Source organism: Petaurus breviceps, unplaced genomic scaffold (assembly GCF_028583685.1).
Source record: "Petaurus breviceps papuanus isolate PSGF00001 unplaced genomic scaffold, PetGlider_PUasm1.0 90825, whole genome shotgun sequence".
NCBI lineage: Eukaryota > Metazoa > Chordata > Mammalia > Diprotodontia > Petauridae > Petaurus > Petaurus breviceps.
The window spans coordinates 9953048-9973297 of record NW_027187353.1 but is presented as its reverse complement, the minus strand read 5'-3'; the positions used below and the strand labels follow the sequence as shown (position 1 = coordinate 9973297).

General features: G+C 39.6%; 1 protein-coding gene across 1 annotated transcript in view; it reads left to right on the top strand.

Moving 5' to 3' along the window:
- The window catches only part of LOC138148523 (scavenger receptor cysteine-rich type 1 protein M130-like), a 131114-nt gene that overhangs the window by 62537 nt on the left and 48327 nt on the right, over positions 1-20250 (top strand). The window contains exons 20-25 of the mRNA XM_069071224.1: positions 1799-2107; positions 2919-3233; positions 12270-12592; positions 13443-13791; positions 15343-15471; positions 17459-17590. Of these exons, the coding sequence (XP_068927325.1) occupies positions 1799-2107; positions 2919-3233; positions 12270-12592; positions 13443-13791; positions 15343-15471; positions 17459-17590 (1557 nt within the window). The remainder of the gene's footprint in view (positions 1-1798; positions 2108-2918; positions 3234-12269; positions 12593-13442; positions 13792-15342; positions 15472-17458; positions 17591-20250) is intronic.

Below are 20250 nucleotides of genomic sequence, written 5' to 3'. Positions count from 1 at the left end.
AGAGTTCGGTTGATATATAAATATGAGCTTTTCCACAAAAAAAAATCAGAGTTAGAACTGAATTTTAAAAGGGATTATATTTGTAGATTGGATGTATCTCTCTTTTTCTTCTGGCATATTCAATCACAAACCAAATCACATGGCAAAAGTAGTTTTTATAGCTTTTAGAAACTGACTTCAAGTGGAAAAAGTAGCTGGTTTCTTCTCCTATATCGTTTAGTCCATCAAAATAAAAAGTCCCACTGATCCAGCCTTTCTGAAGAGCAATCTGGAATTATGCCCAAAGGGCTATAAATACTTTCCTACCCTTTGATCCAGCAATACCACTCCTAGGGTTATATCCCAAAGAGTTCATAGAAATGAGAGAAAGACCCATATGTACAAAAATGTTTATTGCAGCTCTTTTTGTGGTAGCAAAGAATTGGAAATTAAGGGGGTGCCCATCAATTGGGGAATGGCTGAACAAGTTGTGGTATATGCATGTTATGGAATATTATTGTGCCATAAGAAACGAGGAGCAGACAGTCTTCATATTTACCTGGAGGGGCTTAAAAGGACTGTTGCTGAGTGAGAAGAGTAAAACCAGGAGAAATTTGTACACAATTACAGACACAACGTATATGTGATGACCAACTTTGATACACTGGACTCTTCTCAGCAATGCAGTGATATAAGTCAATTCCAAAACATGATGGAGAGAAATATGTGCATCCAGAGAAAGAACTAGAAAGAACTAAGTTTATATCCAGGTGGAAGCAAAATATCTGATCTTTTTCCTTCTCTTATTTGGTTTTATGTCCTCTTTACCATTTTTCATTCCAGCTGGTACAATCCGTCCTTATAATCTGACTTATGTATAATGTGAAAGTAAAAAAATAAATAAAAGTCCCATAAAACCCTTTCATGCTGGTTTATTTATTAGTAATATATTATACAGCATGTCTCAAAAGTCTTAGTGTATTTTCATATGAACTAGCTATAGACATAAGAACTTAGGGTTTTATCATACTTTTGGGTCTATAAAGCACTTAGAAATAACAGTAGAGTAGGAAGGGACAATATTATCCCTATTTTGTCAATGAAGAAACTGAAGTTTATTGAGATGAAGTGACTTGTCCTTCTTTGGCTACACAGATAATATATAGTCTGAATAAGCAATTGAATGTAGGTCTTTGACCTTCAATTGTTTAGTATACCTGGGTTATTGAGCCAAGGTCATGAAACTATGGCCATGACCTCACATTGCCAAAAAGTATAAAGTTACCCAATAGCTCTTATTCTGAAGAATGATTTCTGCTTTTTGCTAACAATGAAGAGTCTTATCATTGGATGTCTACTTCTAGTTTCTCCTATCATCCATTGCTCTCTGCAGGTCCCACTTTCTAGGTGCATTTGTTGCTCAGTTATTTTTTTAGTTGTGTTTGACTCTTTTTTACCCATTGGGGTTTTTCTGGTCAAAGATAGCGGAGTGTTTCGCCATTTCCTTCTCCAGATTATTTTTACAGATGAGGAAACTGAGTCAAAAAGGGTTAAGTGACTTACTCAGGGGCACACAGCTAGCAAGTGTCTGAGGTCAGAATTGACCTCAGATCTTCCTAACTCTAGGCCTGGCACTATCTCCACTGTATTACATAGCTGCACTTAAGAAACATGGAATACTACTCAACTATTCTCAGTCAGAACAGTTCAATCTGCTCCTTGTTCCTCAGGAAGGGTTATCTCCTCCCCTCCCCCATTATATACAATGTAAACTGTATTTAATTTCATATTTGATATATTTCTCCTTTCCCTGAATTAGATTCCCTTCGCTTGAGGGATGGGCAGAGCCGTTGTGATGGGAGAGTAGAGATTTTCTTGCATGGAGTCTGGGGCCAAGTCCTGGCTGCTGCTTGGGATCTTAATGGTGCTCACGTGGTGTGCAGGCAGCTGTACTGTGGAGAGGCAGAGAGAGCCTCTAAGGTTCCTGTAGTCCACCACAGGAGAAGTCCTACGGGCCTGAGCAGTGTGAGATGTGTGGGCAACGAGACCGGGCTGGGCCAATGTAACATCTCCATGTCTCCCTTGGAGCCAGTAGGGCTCACTCAGGATGCTGATGTCATCTGTTCAGGTGAGCACCTACCTAATAGTTGAGAATCCTTCCTGGCTTATGATATTTTATTCAAAATTAATTATACACAGACACATCTTCAAACAAAACATGTCTCCAATTTCTCCATTGGTCTAAACATAATGTACCATTAAAAAAAAAAAACACCAACATTGTGTTCATTCTGCAGAATGAGTCTATCAACTAACTACCTGCCAGGATGTGGGTAATGTGGTTCATCTTCCATCCTCTGGGTGGGCACTGAATTGATGATAGTTCCCAAGTTCTTTAGAATTTTTGCTGAGTGTTGTATAAACTGTTTCTTTTGCTCACTTCATTCTGCATGAATTAATACATGTCTTCCTTTCATTTCTGCTAGTACAATAGTATTTTATGACATGGATAACCTATAATTTTTTAGCAATTCACTAATTCATGTTCCCTACTTAATTTCCAGTTCTTTACCACCACAAAAGTTGTTATAAATATTTTGTGTACATAAGTCTTTTTCCTCTTTAATAATTCTTTTTGGGGTATGGGCTGAGTAGAGATATTGTTAGGTCAAAGGGTATATAGTTTATTTACTTTTTGGAAAGAGTTCCAAATGACTTTGCAGAATGATGGTACCAGTTCATAGCCTCACCACCAGTGCATTAATATGCCTATTTTCCCACAGTCTCCTCCAGTGCTTGTCATTTTTCTCTTTTGGGGATCACCTTTACTAATCTGAGCTATTTGAGGTGAAACCTCAGAGTTGCTTTAATTTGCAGTTTTCTTTTTTTTTTGTGATGGGGCATCATGTATTTATGCTAAAATGGTTTTTGTCCCTCAGGGAGCAGAAGGATCCGCCTGGTGAATGGCACTGGCCGCTGTGCTGGCCGAGTGGAGATCTACCACAATGGCACCTGGGGCACAGTGTGTGACGATGCGTGGGACCTCTCTGATGCCAATGTGGTCTGCAGACAGCTGGACTGTGGTGTGGCCCTCAGTGCCATGGGATCTGCTCACTATGGGGCAGGGACTGGCCTCATCTGGCTGGATGAGCTGGGCTGCTCTGGAAATGAGTCTGAGCTCTGGCATTGCCCATTCCCAGGCTGGGGCCAGCATGACTGCAGACATAAGGAAGATGCTGGAGTTCTCTGTTCTGGTACCTGTCTATGGCTTTCTGGGGTCTCTTGAGAACTAGCGGCTTTTATTTCATAACTTCTAATGATGCTAGCATTGAAATTATTTCAGTCTATCGTTGTTGACTTCTATAAAACACATAGTGGGAAATGTAATTACTTCTCAGAGTATTCACTTCCACAATATAAAAGCCATGTAGAAACTCATTGAGTACCATATTATATCAGGGTAGATTCATGCTCCCAAAGTCCTTAGTTTGGTTGCTAGCACCTCTATTTTCTGTTATTTAGATTTCACCTCATCTTTGTCTCTTTCCTGTTCTTCATCCCACAAAATTCTTTACATCCATCCTCTCTTAAGCAACCAGCTGAATTCAAGTTTTCTTTACCTTTTGCCTAGACAATTATTATAATCTTCCAACTGATATCTCTGCTTCTAGTTTCTTCCCTTTTAAACTGACCCTGTACTTCTGCCAAGAGTCTTTGTTCATTTGATGATGCCGGGCCCTTGTTCTGGCAGTCATTAAATAAATTGCAAGGAAGTATATTGTCCTGATCTCTAGTCATGGTGAGGTATGTACTCAAGGTACCATTAGAGCCTATATTCAGGGCATTGCACCAAAAAACATGCATCTGAAGATTGGGCCCAGTATGGTTGCATCTACCTTAGAGGACTGAAGTCTCTAGTTCACCTCTCTTGTGATAGATCCAAATCTCTTTTGCTTTCCCAAGGACTTCCTTTGTATCCTTAGAACAGAGTTGCTACCAAGCCAAATGGTCAGGGATCCTTCCCTTAAGCCAGCTCAATGCTCCTGACCTCCAGCTTCATTGCCCAGGGCTCTTCTCTTGCTTGTCCATCCACATTCTTCACAGTTTGAAGCTTTTCTCCTCCTCCAGTCTTCCAGGATACTATTTTGTTTTACCAGAATGTTAGATTAGACACATGAGGCTATTTGGAGAGGATTGTCCTATTGTTCACTCCCTAATATTTTTACTTAGCTTCTTCTTAAGGGTATTAAATTTTTATTAAATCTTAAAAGTATCAACATTTTCTTTAAAATATTCCTCAAAAGGGGAGGCTAGGTTGTGCAGTGAGTAACAGCGCCAGCCCTGGAGTCGGGAGACCTGGGATCGGTTCCGGCCTCAGACACTTAACACCCATGAAAAATAACTGGCCATGTAACCTTGGGCAAGTTACTTAACCCCAATTGCTTTAAAAAAATAAAAAAAATTAAATATTCCTCAAAATGATCAACTCCTTGTCCCGACCAATGTCTCTCTATTGGTAGAAATCACTTATACTTTCTTATTAATACTTTCTTTCTCTCTTCACTAATTAATGCTAGTGTTCCCACATCTTGTTTTTGTAAGAATACATGCAAGATAACAGAAATGGCTTTATATGATGGTAACACAAACAAAAGACCCTTTTCTTTTTCATCAAAGGCTTCTCAATCTAGGATTTTTGATCTCCCCAATTGGCCAATATAAACTACTTTAACCAGGCTGACTTAAAAAGCTTGGTCCTCAGTTTCCAATGTTAGCTCATTTTGACTAAAGTATAACAGCGCCTATTTCTAAAATATATGGAATATCAGACTATTGCAATGGTATGTTAAGCAGGTCACTTGTATAGAACACTCTTACTATAATATGACATAGGCAACTATTTCTTGTTTTTCCTGAGACTGCTCCCCCAGGCCCTGTATAACCTTATTAGACTCTCCAGTGACCAGTTGTGTTTCATAACCTCAGATACAGGCATGTCTAGGTGAATAGGGAAGTGATAAAAAGAAGTTATCACAGACTAAGTTGCCTGTTGACCTTGTGCCAAAGAACCATTATGGCTTGTCTCTTTGGTGGTCTTAGTGCCTAAGACCTCAGGTAATATAGAGCACAGCCTAGACTAATGAATAATACACACACACATAATGCAGGGGAAAGCATACACGGATACTTTTCTTTCCTAAGAAACACAAAATCAATTTATTTATTCTCCTCAAAATAATTATTCTTTTTTTTAAGCAATTGGGGTTAAGTAACTTGCTCAATATTACACGACCAGTTATTTCTGGGTGTAGTGCTAAGTATCTGAGCTCGGATTCGATCCCCAGGTTATCCTGACACTGGAGCTGGTGCTCTTACTCACTGAGCCACCTGGCCACCCCAAAATAATTATTCTTATCAGCAGGGTATCAGTAACAGAAGTAGTAATAATAATATGAATAATAGCATTTATACAGTAACTTAAATTTTGCAAAGCACTTTGCACATGCCATTTTATTTGTTGCTCACAACAACCCTGTGATATTATCTCCATGGTAAGGATGAATCAACTGAAATAGATAGAGATTAAGTGACTTGCCCAGGGTCACACAGCCAGCAAGTATCTGAGGCAGGATTCAATCTCAGTTATTCCTAATTCCAATTCCAATATACTATTGGATACTCTACTATACTGTGTGACCACCTTGCTGCCTAGCTGCTAAGGCTAACCATGTGCTTGACTAGTATGGGTTAGTAGATAGAGCACTGGACTTGGTTCTACCTAATACCCTCACTAGCTACATGACCCTGGACAAGTCACCTCCCTCTCCACTCTTTTAATTATTTTTTAAAGAAATGTTTTAGTGTGGGGCAGCCAGGTAGCACAGTGAGTAAGAGCACCGGCCCCAGTGTTGGGATGACCTCAGGATCGAATCCAGGCTCAGACACTTGGCACCTACCCAGAAACACCTGGCCGTGTAACCTTGAGCAAGTTACTTAACCCCAATTGCTTTAAAAAAAAGAAATGTTTTAGTGGTGTTTTTTACAATTACACATAAAAACAATTTTTAACATTTATTTTTTTTAAAAAATGTAGAGTTCAAATTGTTTTCCTCCACTCCTCCCCTTTCCCATTAAGAAAGCAATTTGATATAGGCTTGTTATGCATGTGCATTTATGCAAAACGTCCTCTCATTTATTTTCATTCTCTCACTGTTGGCCACTTTTTAGAGCATGATGTATGGACTCCAGAAGGCTCTGGGCATATATAGACAGCTTCTCTTATGGCCAGTGATTTTCTTTTCTGTGTCTTGCCGCTGTCTGATAACTCCAGTCATGAGGGCAAGGCAGACCTAAAAAGAAACCCTCTCATTCTTTGCCCCATCTGCAATTCTTCTTTCTCCGACCCCCTATGTACTTAACTTTGCCTGAAGCAATTTACCCTTTGATGTCACAGCAATGTAATTTTTATCCAGTGGCACTGCTTGGATCTTTTCACAATGTCTAGCCTTCAATAGTGCATGTACCTTCAGAACATCAATATTTTGTTACAAAATATATAGCATAGAACATGCAGTTTTAAATGAATTCGGTTTGCAAAATTAAACTGTGTATGTGTGTGTGTCTATGTGTGGTGAGTATCTGTATTTTTAAACATAGCTTTTTGTCTTTGAAGTCTTTCCAAATCTCTCAGACTCTTCCCTTAGGAGTCAGGGCTACTTTCAACATTTCAATCAAAAATGGCTTTTATCAAAGACACCCTACTGTTCCCTGTGAAATTTTACTTATGTCTATCTTTACCTAGCACTTTAGATATTTTGGAGCCTGGGAAAACTGCACAAAGCATTATTTCAAATAAACTTTTTAAGGCCAATACAGCTTGAGGAGAGGGGGTAAAGAGAGTTGAGATACAAGATCCTTTCTACTTGTAACACTGACTACTCTGGCTTCCTGGTCAGACGACCAGGTAGGTTACATTTCATCCCTCTCCCAGGATTCTCCAATATTCTTAAGGGGATTTTGGGGAACCTAGTCTTTCCTGCAATGACACCAGTCCCCAAATGATGGTGTTTCCTTATTTTTAGGGAGTGGTTCCCTGTATCTGAGTTCCATTTAGCCACCAAAAGTTGGATTTTTTACAAAGAAATATTTACTTCAAAAGCATAATAACACACACACATAGTTTCCCAACATATGGAAGGCATACTCCTTCCCCCATACCACCTCAGTCTCTGGAGAAGAGAAGGGGTCCAAATTCAATTTGATTTTTTTGCAGTACAGTCCCAAGTTCCAAATCCAAAGGTCCCCTTAGACTTGAATCCAAGACTTCCTGGCTTCTCAGGGCATCTCTGCTGGTTGGCTGGTTGCAATATCTTGCCTGGAATCCTGACTCTAAGGTCATCAGGGCTCAAACTTTGGGTTCAATAGACCTGGTCAGGATCACCTCTTAATTTCCAGAATTGGAAAAGGAAAATGACACAGAACAAACACAAACATCCCCAGACCTATTTCTTGGAACTAGGGTAAAAGCGAGAGGGCCTTCCTTCCCTTCACTGGTACAATTCATTGCACCTGGGAACTTTTTTCTTCATCCTTTGAACACAGGAAGTAACATTTAGAAAAACTTTAGCCAGAAAGAGATTGTTTCACTATGACCAGGATAAAAGATGTAGCCTGTTCTGATTAAGCAGCATTAAAGGAGGCCATACCCACCCACATGGTAAGGTATGCAGACTGCCTTCTGTTAAAGAGATCTGGACATGCTCATGACAAGCCTTCTGGGGAGTCTCCCTCCATGCTATGGGAATTGGGCATGCTCTAAAACCCCCTCAAACATGGAAAACCCCAAGCAAATCACGTTTTGGTGGGAGATAGCACCCCTCATGCATTAATTCAGTGAAAGGAGACTTTGGTACGTTTCAAGTCTACTGCCAGAGAGGCAAGGTCAGGGTAGAGATCTCTGGGTATGCTTCATTGATGGGAACATTTCTATCACCTAGCTATTTCCTTATTTATTTAATTAGCCTCGCTACCTAGGAGCTATGCTCAGCTGTTTCTAAACTGCTGAAATTGTGTCTAAATTCTTCCAACCAATCTGATGAGTCCTCACTCTCCTTTGTCATATTTTTATCCATGTTGTGCCTGCTAACTCTGGGTGTCCCCTAAGGCTCTGTCTTAGGCCCTATTCTCTTGCCCTCTTATACTATTTTCCTTGATTATGTCATCATTTCCCATAGACTTAATTGTCATCTCTGTTTAGTTGCATCTTAGATCTATTAATCCAATTTAATCCTTTCTCCTGATGCCCAGCTTCGTATCTCCAACCACATATTAGCCAACTTGAATTGGATATCCTATAGACATCTTCAACTCAAGATGCAGAAATTCTTATCTAAGAATTTACCCCCTAAACTTCCCCCTCTTCTTAACTCCCCTATTATTGTTGAGTATACCACTAGCCTCCCAGGCACCTCGGCTCACCATCTATGTGTCAGTCTTGAGTCCTCAATTTCTCTCACCCCCTAAACAATCTGTTGCTGAGTCCTGTCAGTTCTACCTTTACAACATCTCTAATATATTTTCTCTTCTATCCTTTGGCATTACCACCACCATAGTGCAGGCCCTCATGACTTCATAGACGGACTGTTGAAATAGGTTTTCGGGCCCAAAATTGGTGCCAATTGCTGTCCCTGCCTCAAGTCTCCTCCCATTCAATACCATTCTCCACTCAGTTATCAAAGTGATCTTCCTAGTGTTGACTATGTTGCCCCATTTTTCTTTTTTTCTAATTTTAAATTTAAAAATTTATTTCATTTTCATCCACAGAACAAAACAAGCATTTCCATAACATAGTAGAATGAAAAAGATGATTTCACATGAAACTACAAATCTACCACATACAACCTGCAGTTCCCTCCAAATATATATATATATACACACACATATGATATCATGTAAATTTCTTTTATTTCCTCTGTTTTCTCTCCCCCATCCTAGGAGATATATAACATTAGAAACAAATAGGTGTGGGTGTATATAAAATTCTATACAAAATATATTCTTCTATTTATCAGTTCTTTCTCTGAATGCAGACCACATCTTTTTTCATTTGTCCTTTATGGTTAATTTATGTATTTGTAATAGTTAAAATGACTTAGTTGCTCAAAGCTGTTTTCAAAATAATATTGCTGTTACTGTATACAATGTTCTCTTTGTTCTTCTCACTTCACTCTGTCACTGTATTAGTCTTTCCATGCCTTTTTAAAGTCATTGAGCTCATCATTTCTCATAGAGAATTTCTCACAGTATTCCATCACAACCATACACCATAACTCGTCCAGTCATTCCCTAATTGATGGGGATGCCTGCCATTTCCAGTTCTTTGCCACCACAAAGAGAGAGGCTATAAACATCTCATTTCCATTGGAAGTCATAATTACCATTTTTGAATTTCCCTCCATCTTATTTTTACTGTTTTCTTTCTCAGCCATTTTGACCTTTATGAGTACCTCATAATTAGTCTTTAATGTTTTCCTTATATTTCTTCTGAATCTTTTATATTGACTTTTCCATTTAGTTTTGGTCTTCTTGTTAGAAATACCTGAAACTCTATCAGTTCTTCAGATGTATGTTTTTTTTTTTCATTAAGTATAACATTCAACTTTTCTGTGTAAATTATTCTTGGACATGCCCCCAGATCTTTTGCTCTTTGAAATATAATGCTCTGAGACCTACAGACTTTTTAGAATACAAACTGCTAGGTCCTGTGAAATACTGACGATATTTCTACAGTGTTTGAATTGGTTTTTATTCTTGTTGCTTCCAATATTTTCTCCTTAACCTGAGAGTTTTGAAACTAGGATATGACATTCCTCTAAGTTTTCTTTCTGAGATCTCTTTCAGGTAGTGAAGGGTTATTTTTTATTTTTGGAGGGGGAAAGCAAGGCAATTGGGGTTAAGTGACTTGTCCAAGGTCACACAACTAATAAGTGTCAAATGTCTGAGGCCAGATTTGAATTCAGGTCTTCCTGATTCCATGGTCAGAGTTCTATTCACTGTGCCACCAAGCTGAACCGTAATTTTTTTCTATTTGTTTTTTCTTCTTGTTTTAGAACTTCAGGGCAATTTTAATAATTTAATAATTTCTTATAATATTGTATCCAGATTCTTTTTTGATCATAACTTTCAGATAGTCTGATAATTCTTATATTGCCTTTCCTCTGTTCTCCAGATCAGTTATTTTTTATTGAGATGTTTTAGATTCTCTTCTATTTTTCTAGTTTTTCTATTTCTTGATGTTTTGTAGCATCATTTGATTCCTGTTGCTCAATTGTAATCTTCAAGGAGTTATTTTCTTAAAATTTTGGAATTCTTTTTCCAATTGGTTAATTGTTTTTAAAAATAATTTTCTTGAGTTGTTTTATTTTTTCCCTGAATTATTTTTTCTTTGATATTTATTATTTGATTTTTGAATTTCTTTTTTATGTTGTTCGAAGAAATCTTTTGGGCTTGTGACCATTTGATGTTACTCTTTGGGGTAGGAGTAGTTTTTTTTTTTTACTTCACTATCTTCCTTTGGATATGAACCCAGATCTTCTTTTACACCAAGTGGCTATCTATGGTCAGGTTCTTTTTCCTTTGTGTACTCATTTTTGTTTTATTTTCTTTTATTTTTAGCACCTTATTATTATAATCAGGTTTTAATCCCAATTTCTGGCTAGTGGTCCTGTAGGCCCCGGGTCCTCCTTACTGTTATTTCCTGAATTCTGTCTTGGTGGCAAGCTCAGCTGTGTTCCTTTCTCCACTTAGTCTCAATTAGGGCCCCTAGCCACAAGGTCCCCAAAATGTTCTTACTCCCTGTGGAACCATACTTACTGGGCATGTACTCAATGCTCTTTACCCACAGCCACAGCCTGGGTTCACTTTTAGTCAGCACCATTAGACCTGGCTTCTGGAAATAGCAGGGAGTTCTTCAGTCTTCTCCCACTCAGTCATCTGCTTTTCATTAGATGATAATTAGGTAACAATTAGATAAATCTTAGGTAAAAGTTAATGAGATGAAATTTCATAAGGCCTAGTGCACTTTGCAACAGAGCCACTCCAGGACCTCCTGTTTCAGTGAAATTAGTGGAGAGGTATCTAGGCTTTACTCAGGTCAAACCTCAGCAAGTCTTTTCTGAGGTCCTCTCAAGATTTCTTAGGAGGATAATTGCCTTATCCCTTTATTTTTTCTGTTCTGTTCATTTAATAGTTATTTTCTCTCTTAATCTCAGTTCCTTGTGGAAGAAATCTGGAGAGCCTGGAAATTTCTAACTTTCTCTTCCATCTTCCCAAATTTCCTCCCACAAAACCCAGATACTCAGGGAAAGTCACCCACACACACAACCAAACTCTACATATTTGTACTCCTTTGTTATGAAATATCATCTGTATCTCTTACCTTCCCTTTAGTTCCCTCTGCTATATAGCCACACTAAGAAGTTCAGTTTAGAATCTACTGTCCAGAAGTCAAGAATTCTAACTGCTACCAATGGGCAGTCAAAGACTTTCCAGAGTCCTTGGCAGTAACTGGTGTATTCTGGCTGCCATCACTCAAGATTCTTATCTCTCCTATGGTAGTAACACTATGGTTTTCCACTGCCTAAAGGATAAGATGCAAATGATTCAGGGTTTTTAAAATTATTTTTTCTCTTTATACTCTTGTCATTTAAAAATTTCCCATTTTGAAATTAGGGTTTGGGCATTATCTCTTGGCAGTCCCACGGACATCTCTAGTCTCTACCATTTCTTGAGTTTTACCTTAATAAGGGAGGAAATTTAAATTAGTGAATTTAGCGCTCACTTGGGAAACAGGAAACTTGGATTCTTATCCTGGCATCACCTTTAAGAAGTTGTAAGACCTCAGTCAAGTCCCTTCCTCTCTGTTTCAGTTTCTCTCCTTCATTCAGTAACATGAAAAGTTTGGATGAGAATAACTATTAAGATTCTTCCCAGAGTAGTTATCATATAATAATGAACAATGGCTAATGTTTTTATAATAATTTAAATTTTGCAGTGTGACTTACAATATGCTGTCTCAGGTGTTATTAATATTTTACAAATAAGGAAACCAAGGTTAAGTGAATTTAGTAGGGTCATATAACTAGTAAGTGTCTGAGGCAGGATTGAACTTAGGTCTTCCTGACTCAAAGACTCTGTACTCTATCTATTATGTCCCCTGGATTCTATCATAACCATATTAATTGATGAGATTACGCTCGATGTTCAGCACTGACCAGCGCTTCTCTCCCTAGAGTTCACAGCCCTGAGGCTCGTCAGTGACACCCACATCTGTGCTGGGTGGCTGCAAGTTTTCTACAATGGAATGTGGGGATCTGTTTGTAGTAACTCCCTGAAGGATTTTCCCCTCACAGTCATATGCAAGCAGTTGGAGTGTGGAGATTCAGGTTGGCTGGAGAATAAACAAGCGCCCCATGCAAGCTCAGAGTTTAGCTGGTTGGACAAAATTGAATGCCATAAACATCACACTGCCTCTTTGTGGCAGTGCTCATCAGCTCCCTGGCATCCAAACTCATGTTCCAGAGAAGATGAGGCCTGGATCACCTGTGCAGGTTTGGTGTTTTGGATTTTTTGCCCTGAAATTATGAGTTCCTGGGTTCCCATCCTGCCATTTTTTCTTTTATGCCTGTGTCCTGTTCTTGTCCATAATCACAGCATATCAGTTGGAAGGGAACTCTGAGATCCTCTGTCCAACTGGGTACTTAAACAGGAATACCATTTACAATGTACCTAAAAAGTGCCGTTCAGTTTTCACTTGAAGGCATCAGTGGTGGGGAACTCACTACCTGTCAAGGCAGACCTTTGTATTTTTGGACAATGATAACTGTTAGGAAGTTTTTCTTCACATTGATTCAAAGTATGTTTCTCACAAACTGTCACCCATTCCTTCCAGTTTACCCTTGGGGACAAAACAAAACAAGACTATTCCCTCTTCTATGTGGAGGCGTCTAATATGGGTTTCATTTTATCCGTTCTAAATATCTCCAGTTCATTGAAGTGATTCTCATATGAAATTCTCGGTAATACCCTCACTAGCTGGCTAATCCCTTTGGTGTCTTACAGTTTATCAGGCAATCAACAAGCATTCATTTAACACCTACTGCATGCTAGATACTGTGGTAGGTCTTTGTGCAAGTCCAAGGGATGAGCCAAACCCTATCTCAAGGACCTTATCTGTGGAGCCCAAATTGAAGAGAGGGCCACAGATGTGATCTGACCAGGCAGTGAGCCTTTCCCTTTTCAATGGAGTTCTTTGTTCTTCATCCTGATATCTCTCAACCCTTTCTTCTTATAGGACAGTCAAAGAAAAAAACAAATGAAAATGGAGAGAGCCTCAACTGTTACCAGGAATGCACAGGTATCTGTTAAGGTGCCTTTGGTGGGGAGTCTGTCTGTCTAGCTCTCAGGGGCTCTCTATAATACCAGTGGCTGCATTTTCAGGGATGAACAGGCTGCGTGTCAGGGATGGAGAGGACAGCTGTTCAGGGAGAGTGGAAGTCTGGCATGGCGGCTCCTGGGGAACAGTCTGTGATGATTCCTGGGACTTGGAAGATGCTGAGATTGTGTGTCAGCAACTAGGCTGTGGCTCAGCTGTGTCGGCTTTGGGAGAGGCTGCCTTTGGACCAGGGACAGGGACTGTTTGGCTGGATGAGGTGCAGTGTAAGGGGACTGAATTGTCTCTATGGGACTGTCCTTCAGAGCCCTGGGGACACAGTGACTGTAGTCACAAGGAAGATGCAGCTGTGAATTGCTCTGGTGAGTAGCAAGTTCTTGAACAGAGTGAGGCTTGTGTACAGGGTGGTCCCAATGGTAGAGATATAACTAGATGGGGGGAGACTGTATTTTTACCTAAGGTGCATCCATATTTGGGATGTCCCAGCACCACCTTGCATGGCTTTTACTTTGTATGTCCTTGTAGCTCTACTCAAAGCGAGCTCCTCTTGTCTAGATATTATCCTCCATTTATCATTCCCCAAGTCCCCCGGTTCCCATCCTTTTAGGCAATATCCTCACTCTGCTCTCCACTAGCTTCTAGTTTTTTTTAACAATGTAGAAATGCACGGTCACCTGTGGATTACTTCCTCTTCATCCTGTGACTGGATCTCAGCTCACCCTCTCCATCCCTGAGTTCTCCCTCCCTACTTGCCTACGTGCAAAAATTGCTGTTTATTTCTTCCATTGTGAATGCAGCTTTGGGTGTATATACAGTCACAGAACTATAAACTCAGGGAAATCAGTCAACATTTATAAAGCACCTACTATGTGAGAGATACTGTGCTAAGCACTGGAGATACAAAAAGAGGCAAAAGACAGTCCTTGGTCTCAAGGAGTTTATAATCAATTAAGCAGAAAAATCTAAGTCAGAAATAATATGGCTTATAGCATGAAAAGCAACATTTGGGTGACAGAGGGTGCCATGGTAGGTTTCCCTATGGTTCTCTGTAGAAAATGGTTCAGGCCTCTGTGTTCAGTGTGAGAGCAGGGCTGCACTGGGGTTAGCTGTTGAAGAGATCCTAATAAGGGTGGTCACCCTTTTAAGATGATTGTAATAGTGGCCGTAATGGCATTCAGCTGCTTTGGGCACTGTTTCTACTCTCTCCTGAAGTGAAGTATTTTAATAAGAGACTTCATACTGTAAACACCAGCACAGTAGTTCATGAATCCCAGGAGTGAAGGATCTGAGACATGTGGACCCAAGAGAGGCTGCTCACAGTGAATCAGGCCCTTAGAGACCCTCCCTATCTATGGAAACAAAGGGGATTTGAGAGGCTGCTTAGGTAGGAGGTGGAAAGGGACCATTACCAAGGATCTCTCTTGGTACTCTCTCAACTTCCTTGGACAAAATTCTCATCCTGAGCTTGTTGTTGTCAAATGAATATTCACCTTGGAGCCAGAAGACCTGAGTTCCAATTGTGGCATAGATACCCATTGACTCTTTGACAATGGCCAAGTTTCTTAATTTCTCTGAGTCTCAGTTTCCCCTTCATTAAAGGCAGATAATAATTCTTGCACTAGTAACCTTTTGAATTGTTGTGAAGAAGGTGTTCTATAAGCCATAATGTATTATATGCACATGCACTATTATCATTATTGAGGATTCTTTGGAATCAGTGACCTAGCTAGAATATTTTGTGGAACATGTGCAAGAAGTAAGTCCTGTACAGTTGGGTTTCTTATCAGAGGGATGGGAAAGGAGTTAAGGGTGTACAGGTTTACTGACATCTATAATTATGGTGAGGCCCATGAGACTGTGGAGGAAGAATGCACTCATATCCCTGGTTCTCTTGATTCCCCATTCCCATTAAGGTATCCTGCTCTTTGCTCAGAAGGGAAGTTCACGTTCTGTGGTCACCAATTTTCTCCTCGGAAGTCTTCTCTGCCTCATCTTGATATTTCTGGGGGCTCTGATGTGGAACAAGAAAAGATCCTGCCAGGGTAAGTGGCTGGAGGGCATAGGATGAACTCAGTAGTTTTAATAGCTAAGGAAAGACATCTTGTAAAAAAGAAATATGGAATCTTATGAGTTATGGGAAAACAGTCTTCCATGGAAAAATAGTCCTCCAGCCATAACAATGTAATGCTTCTCCTTCAGGGGCACATAGTACCTCTGGTGCTCTCATTGTCCCTTTTTATATTGTCATTATTTTAATCCTAAATTTTTGTGCTTGTTGTAGAGACTTGTAAAGACATTAGAATTTATGGTTTCTATGTCTTGAACTGCTATGGAAATTGGGAAAATGGACTAATTTCTCTGTGAATCCCTCAAACCTTTTTTTGGGGGGTAAGAGAATTTGCTTTGTAAAGGGGTTCCTAAAGGTTGCTCATTATTTAAATGAATTTGGAAATCACTAGAAGCTCATAGATATGCTTTCACCTTGCTTCCTGGATGAATTTCCTTTTAGAGTCACATAACAGTTTTCTCCTCTGGGCAGACTTGGTATTTCCCTGCTAAGTCTCTCACTTCTGTATTACATGTTTCTATAGTTAAGAAGTTCTTAAACTTATTTGGTCCATGGACACCTTTTGGGGTTTGGGGAATCCTGTGAATATTATCTCAGAACAATGTTATAAAATGTAATATATAAGACTAGAATGGAAACCAATTATTTTGAAATGCAGTCGTCAAAATATTTATACAAAATCACAAGCCAACCGAAATCTATTCATAGGCCCATGACCCTGGCTACAAAACCTTCTGTGGGTGAATGTCAATTCTAGGGCACTTTCTCCAGTCCCATAGTTCTCAAATAGGAGTTGGGATCTCTCAGATTTCATAGATGCGGATTCCTGGAAGAGTCATATGAATCAGACAGTGCTGAAAGCAACAGATGCTTTTGTTGGGAATGTGTAAGGAAAGGCCACGTGGCTTAATTAGAGATGTGTAAACTGTCTCAGAGAGGGAACCTAAGTTGCCCAGGGCTGTGTACCTAGTATATGTCTGAAGTAGGAAACTCAACCAGGCGTCCTGACTTTAAGTCCAGAACTCTGTCCGATATCCAACTCCACCTCTCTATAGGACCCAAACTTCCTCTGTTCAGTTCTACTATATCCTCATGGAGACCGAATAAAACAGATCAACAACTTGAAAAAAGACCCAATTTGTTTATACAACAGGAGAACATTTTTGCAGGCAAGGTATGAGAGAGAACCACGGAAGCTTGTGGAAATTTTTTCTCTGATGGAGGAATATTTAGGTAGGGTAAACAATTATCTAGTTTAGATTACATCTGCATGGGTAAATATACACACATATAATGCATATATGCATATACATGTTTGTACACACATATACATAAAATATTTACATACACAGATGTATGTGCTAGAGTCAGCTACAATTGAGTTGTGAGAGTAGCTAAATTTTCACTGTGAGCATTTACATCTTGGAAATTAGTAAATGTAACAAATCAGAGTTTGACTTTTTTTTTATTGTCCAGACTTTATAAAGTAATGGGGACAGCTAGATACCACAATGAATAGAGCATTGGTCCTAAAGTTAGGAAGACCTGAGTTCAAGTTCAGCAACAGAGACCTGACAGTTATTAGCTGTGTGAACTTGGGCATGTCACTTAACTCTAATTGCCTCACCTCCTCCCTAGGGAAAAAAAAAAGAGAAAGTAATGGATAAAATGTTAATGATACGGTTTAAAATTAAAAGTGTTTTGTGTATATATTTTTTGGAGAGCTGGTTATTAAATATTTACCAGCATATCTTGTACACATGAGCATGAATAAATGTGCATGCATGTAAAATACATATTTGTATATATACATATTTTTGCATGCATGCATATAATGCTGTATGTATGGGTATGCATTCATTCTCTGTCTCTCTCTGTCCTTGTCTCTATCATTTTCCCCATTCTGCTATCCTAAGAACTATGAAGCTTTTGGAATATTTTACGCTTATATTTTCCTTCAGATTCTAGGTTGAATACAAATTCTTCCCCTGAGGTCATCTATGAGGACGTTTCACACATTGAAATGGGGGAAGAGAATGAAGAAGGGAACCTTGGCAGTTTACTGGAGGAGCAATATGATGATGCTGAGGAAGGTGAGGATTATATAATTCAGGAGAAGGAAAGGAAGATGATCTTGTCCTCAGATCTTCATTTTCAGTCCTTATTTGTATTTGCATTTTCCTGTTCTGTAACTAAACAGAAGGTTCACCTCTGCTTTGCAGATATAGATAGAAATGGGAAGCAAGGGGCTCATTATTTTATAGGCAAGACTGCCTTGTCAGCAATTTTGAAGAGTTCCTTGAAAATCCATATTAGAAAAACTGTGGTAGAATGAATTTGGGAGTACTTTTATTTTTGACACAACGATACAGCTGTTCATATGTCCACCTATTTCTTATCGCTGTATTAAAGTCATCTTACCTTTACTCAAAATAAATTCTAATATAATTTCAGATTTTTTTTTTTTTTACCACAGGAAAGGTCACCTACTTATGGGTATTTTTCCTATTCCTTATAGGTTTTGTTTGTTTGTTTTTTTTTGGTGGGGAGTACTGTTGGGGTTATTTCTAATATAATTTCCCTATATGAGGGAATTTGTATTAAGTATAACTGAAATATGTATTTCCCCAGTAAAGGAAATCCTGGTAATCTGAAACTAGGAAACTTTGATCTTCTCTGTTACATCAGGTAGATATGAAGCCTAGGACAGGAGTAACGCCACCTAGCTTATGGTCTTGGCTTTGCAAGGAAGTAGCTGTGTGACCTTGACCAAGTCATTTTGGAGTTTTTGAGGCCTTGTTTTCCTCCTCCATAAAATAAGGAGGTTATACTGCATGATTTCTGCGTTCCTCTTCATACGTGTAGTTCTAAGGTTCAGTGCTGATATTTGCATTTCATTTGACCCCATTCCTCTCTCATCTTCTGCAAGACAGGTAGAAATGGAATCAGATCTCTTGTGATGGTGGAGGTGATGGCTGTTACTACTTAATGAGGCAAAGAAAATGGCCCCTATGTTCCACAACAGTGGAAATCCAGGCTTTCCTCACTTTTTTTTTTTATTTTTTAAGCAATCGGGGTTAAGTAACTTGCTCAAGGTTACATGGCCAGCTATTTCTGGGTGTGGTGCTGAGTGTCTGAGCCCGGGATTCGATCTCCAGGTCGTCCCAACACTGGAGCCGGTGCTCTTACTCGCTGAGCCACCTGGCCACCCCTAAGCAATTGGGGTTAAGTAACTTGCTCAAGGTTACACGGCCAGGTGTTTCTGGGTGGGTGCTAAGTGTCTGAGCCCGGGATTCGATCTCCAGGTCTTTTCAACACTGGAGCCGGTGCTCTTACTTGCTGTGCTACCTGGCTGCCCCGGCTTTCCTCACTTTCAAAGTCTTCACCTTTTTAATATTCTGTGACAAAGCTTGCCTATGCTAACAAGTTCCTTTTCTCCATGCCTCTCCCTTATGATCATCCCATCACCTCTCTGACAATAATATATCAGAATGGTGGGTAAAATTTGGAAAAGGGCACTGATGGTAGAACATATGGAATTATAAACATATACATATATTAAAAATATTGAGATAAAGAGAGAGTGAAGGGAAGTGGGAACAGCATGAAGAAAGAAAGACCGTTGTCCAGGAGTATGGGCCAAAGGAGAAAGGGCTAAGGAGAAGTGACTAGGCACAGAGAGGAGAAAGAAGGGCACTGAGATGGAGACAAAAAATTGGAGGTAGGCATAGGAAAAAGAGAGAGAAGGAAGAGATAAGTAAAGAGATATACAATTTCTTGTAATTTTTAAGCCATGATGGATGAAAGCATGAGGGGCGTGAATTTGGCAGAAAAAAATTGAATTACATTTGGGGACAAAAGTGAGATTTGTTCTAAATGAAGTATGACAAAAGGCATACAGAGGCAGAGGCTTTTCTAGTTTCATCTGGCACTCTCTGACCCAACATGTATAGAGCAATCAAGTGGAGAGTGCACACTTGGGGACATGTGTGTCTAGGGCATATGCCAATGTCCTCCTTGGTACACGCTAGACTTTATTGCTGTCCAAAGGGCATAACTCTTCTACTTTCTAGTCATTTCTTCTGGGTGTCTTTTCTATGTCATCTTATGCTTGGCTTCTCTCCTGGTCTTGTATTTGGCAAACTGCTTTCTGCTACTATCTGCTGGGCTTCAGCCATTCAGCTCCTCTCCAGACTTACCTGCTATTTTTTTGATATGATCTGTTTGGATGTGGCAACTAGAAAGTCTCTTCCTGGCAAGCAAGATTGAAGCCATTTTAGAGTATAGACAGTGCTATGAGCTGCCACACCCAGCCAGGGAGTCAGGTAAAAAAGGGAGCAGAATGCTTCAGTAAAATCCGGTCTTTTCTTTTAGCTGTCATTCTATTGGTGCTGACTTGTGGCTCATGGCACTGGACAACTTTCTAGCAGGGTTAAAACATACTTTTAAAACTCATTTAAATCCTGATTATGAATCTGCCGCCCCCAAATCCATTTTGAGGACTCCATATGCCAAATTCTCACAGGAGCCCCCCATTCCTACAATCCCCTGGCAAGCAAATGAAACTAGAAGGAAGAATAAGGCAGCCTGGTGGCTCAGCGAGTAAGAGCACCAGCTCCAGTGTTGTGATGACTTGGAGATCGAATCCCGGGCTCAGACACTCAGTACCACACCCAGAAATAACTGGCCGTGTAACCTTGAGCAAGTTACTTGACCCTCATTGCTAAAAAAAAAAAAAAAAAAAAAAAAAAAA